At 36.4% G+C, this 1,773-nt stretch overlaps 1 protein-coding gene across 1 annotated transcript in view; it reads right to left on the bottom strand.

Moving 5' to 3' along the window:
- LOC119592824 (rootletin-like) overlaps positions 1–1,773 on the bottom strand; it is a 148,678-nt gene that overhangs the window by 17,175 nt on the left and 129,730 nt on the right. Inside the window, exons 29-32 of the mRNA XM_037941730.1 lie at positions 1,147–1,301; positions 798–974; positions 398–505; positions 46–225 (exon numbers count right to left, since the gene is read on the bottom strand). Of these exons, the coding sequence (XP_037797658.1) occupies positions 46–225; positions 398–505; positions 798–974; positions 1,147–1,301 (620 nt within the window). The remainder of the gene's footprint in view (positions 1–45; positions 226–397; positions 506–797; positions 975–1,146; positions 1,302–1,773) is intronic.

Genomic DNA, 1,773 nt, shown 5'->3' with positions numbered 1-1,773 from the left:
AAGGAGAAATCTATACATTCTTCCCGATATACAAATTTTCTTTACCTCAATTTCCATTTGCTTCTCATTGATGGCCTTCTTTGAAGAACTGAGATCTGCCTCTAATCTTGTCTTTGAGTCCTCAAGGAGAGTTCCTCGCTGTTCTGCAGCCCTCAGCTTTTCCTTGATATCTGCATTTTCAATTTCCAGTCGACCAACTGCACTTTTCAGTTTCTGTACACGGTCCTACAGGGTACAAGATTATGGGTTCACAAAACTGTGAGACACTCTTTTTCTCCAGCTGATATCTTTATTATAAGTTTCATCATAATATGAATATTGTGACAAATATACACACTCCACATATGCATCCCTAAAACAATTCACTCTCAAACAATATAATATTCTCAAAACTTACATCCAGAGTGCTCCTGTCATGCTCCAGGTCAGAGACCTTACGCCTTGTGTTGCTCAGCTCTTCATTCAGGGTGCGGATCTCACTCTCCTTGCGTCGAAGAGCGTCCTCCTGGAAGCATTTTATTGATGTTTAGAACACGCAAAGATTAAGAAAACTTGTTTTTTGTGTTATATCCCTTGATGACCTCAAACATCTGTAAATGATATCTGCTTCTGTGATATAGTAAATTATGATGAGTAAAATATACAAGCAGTTTTGACCGAAATGCTGGGATAATACCACCTTTTTCAGCATTGCAGGAAGGAATTTTAATTCTAGAAAGTGTTAAGTGAGAAGACATAAGATTCATAAAATAAAAAAATGATATTCCTAAATTCAATTCAAGTTAATTCCATCTCACCTGCTGGCTGGCATTTGACAAGGACTTATTAAGTTTGTCATCTGCATAGCGCTTCTTCTCCTCTAACTCTGAGAGGGTGCGAGTAACGTCTCTTAGTCTTGTTTCCGACTTGTGGTGAGATTCCTGGAGCTCAGAAAGCTGACGTTCAAGACTCGACACACGAGCCATGGCGTCATCCTGTAATTTCAAGAAACAGGAGTCAAGGCAGGAAATTCATTTTTTTTACTTTTATCAAATCTAAACAAAACTTGAACCTGGCATAAAGTAAGAAACTCAATTAACGTGTTATCCTTTAAATCTTTTTTTGTTAATCTCAATTAATCAAGAGTATACTCTAAATTCCTCTCACCCTTTCCAGTTCTACTTGGTTCATCTGTGTCATGAGAGCTCGCAGCTCATGGCGAACAGTCTCTGGGTCAATGTCAGCAACGTTGACCTTTTCAGATGATCCAAGAGCTTCAATGGATGCATGTAGATCACTCTGGCTACCAGACAGTTCGAAACCTGTGGGTAATGGTGGATTATTTAGGCATAAATATAAAATAATGTTGTATAAACAAAGACTGGAATAAAAAAGTAAAAAATACACAGGAAGATGTATGTACAGATTTGGTTATCTTTATGTTTACATGTGTATTACATCACACACATACACACCACTATCAAAAACTATTGGAAACTACGCAAAAATTACAAAGCTCTATAATTACTTTACAAAAATCTTCTACCAAATACCCTCACAAACGAGTCAAAGCAACAGCATGTTAATCAGAGAGAGAGAATGTGGGTGAAGAGTGTAATCCAAGTATGTATATATTCAGAATAATAATGAGTTTGTACATCACCTGAATCACTTTGTAAATCTATATTACTAGTTTCATTACAGTAATTATCTATAATATCTGAAAATTCAAGTTCTAAGCTTAGTTTTCACTTTAGCTGTCCTGAATTCATTGCTGGAAATATATGTGAAGAC

The sequence above is a fragment of the Penaeus monodon genome, chromosome 31 (assembly GCF_015228065.2).
Source record: "Penaeus monodon isolate SGIC_2016 chromosome 31, NSTDA_Pmon_1, whole genome shotgun sequence".
In the NCBI taxonomy this organism is placed as follows: Eukaryota; Metazoa; Arthropoda; class Malacostraca; order Decapoda; family Penaeidae; genus Penaeus; species Penaeus monodon.
Note: the sequence above shows the minus strand (reverse complement) of the source record. Positions and strands in the feature narration are given on the sequence as shown.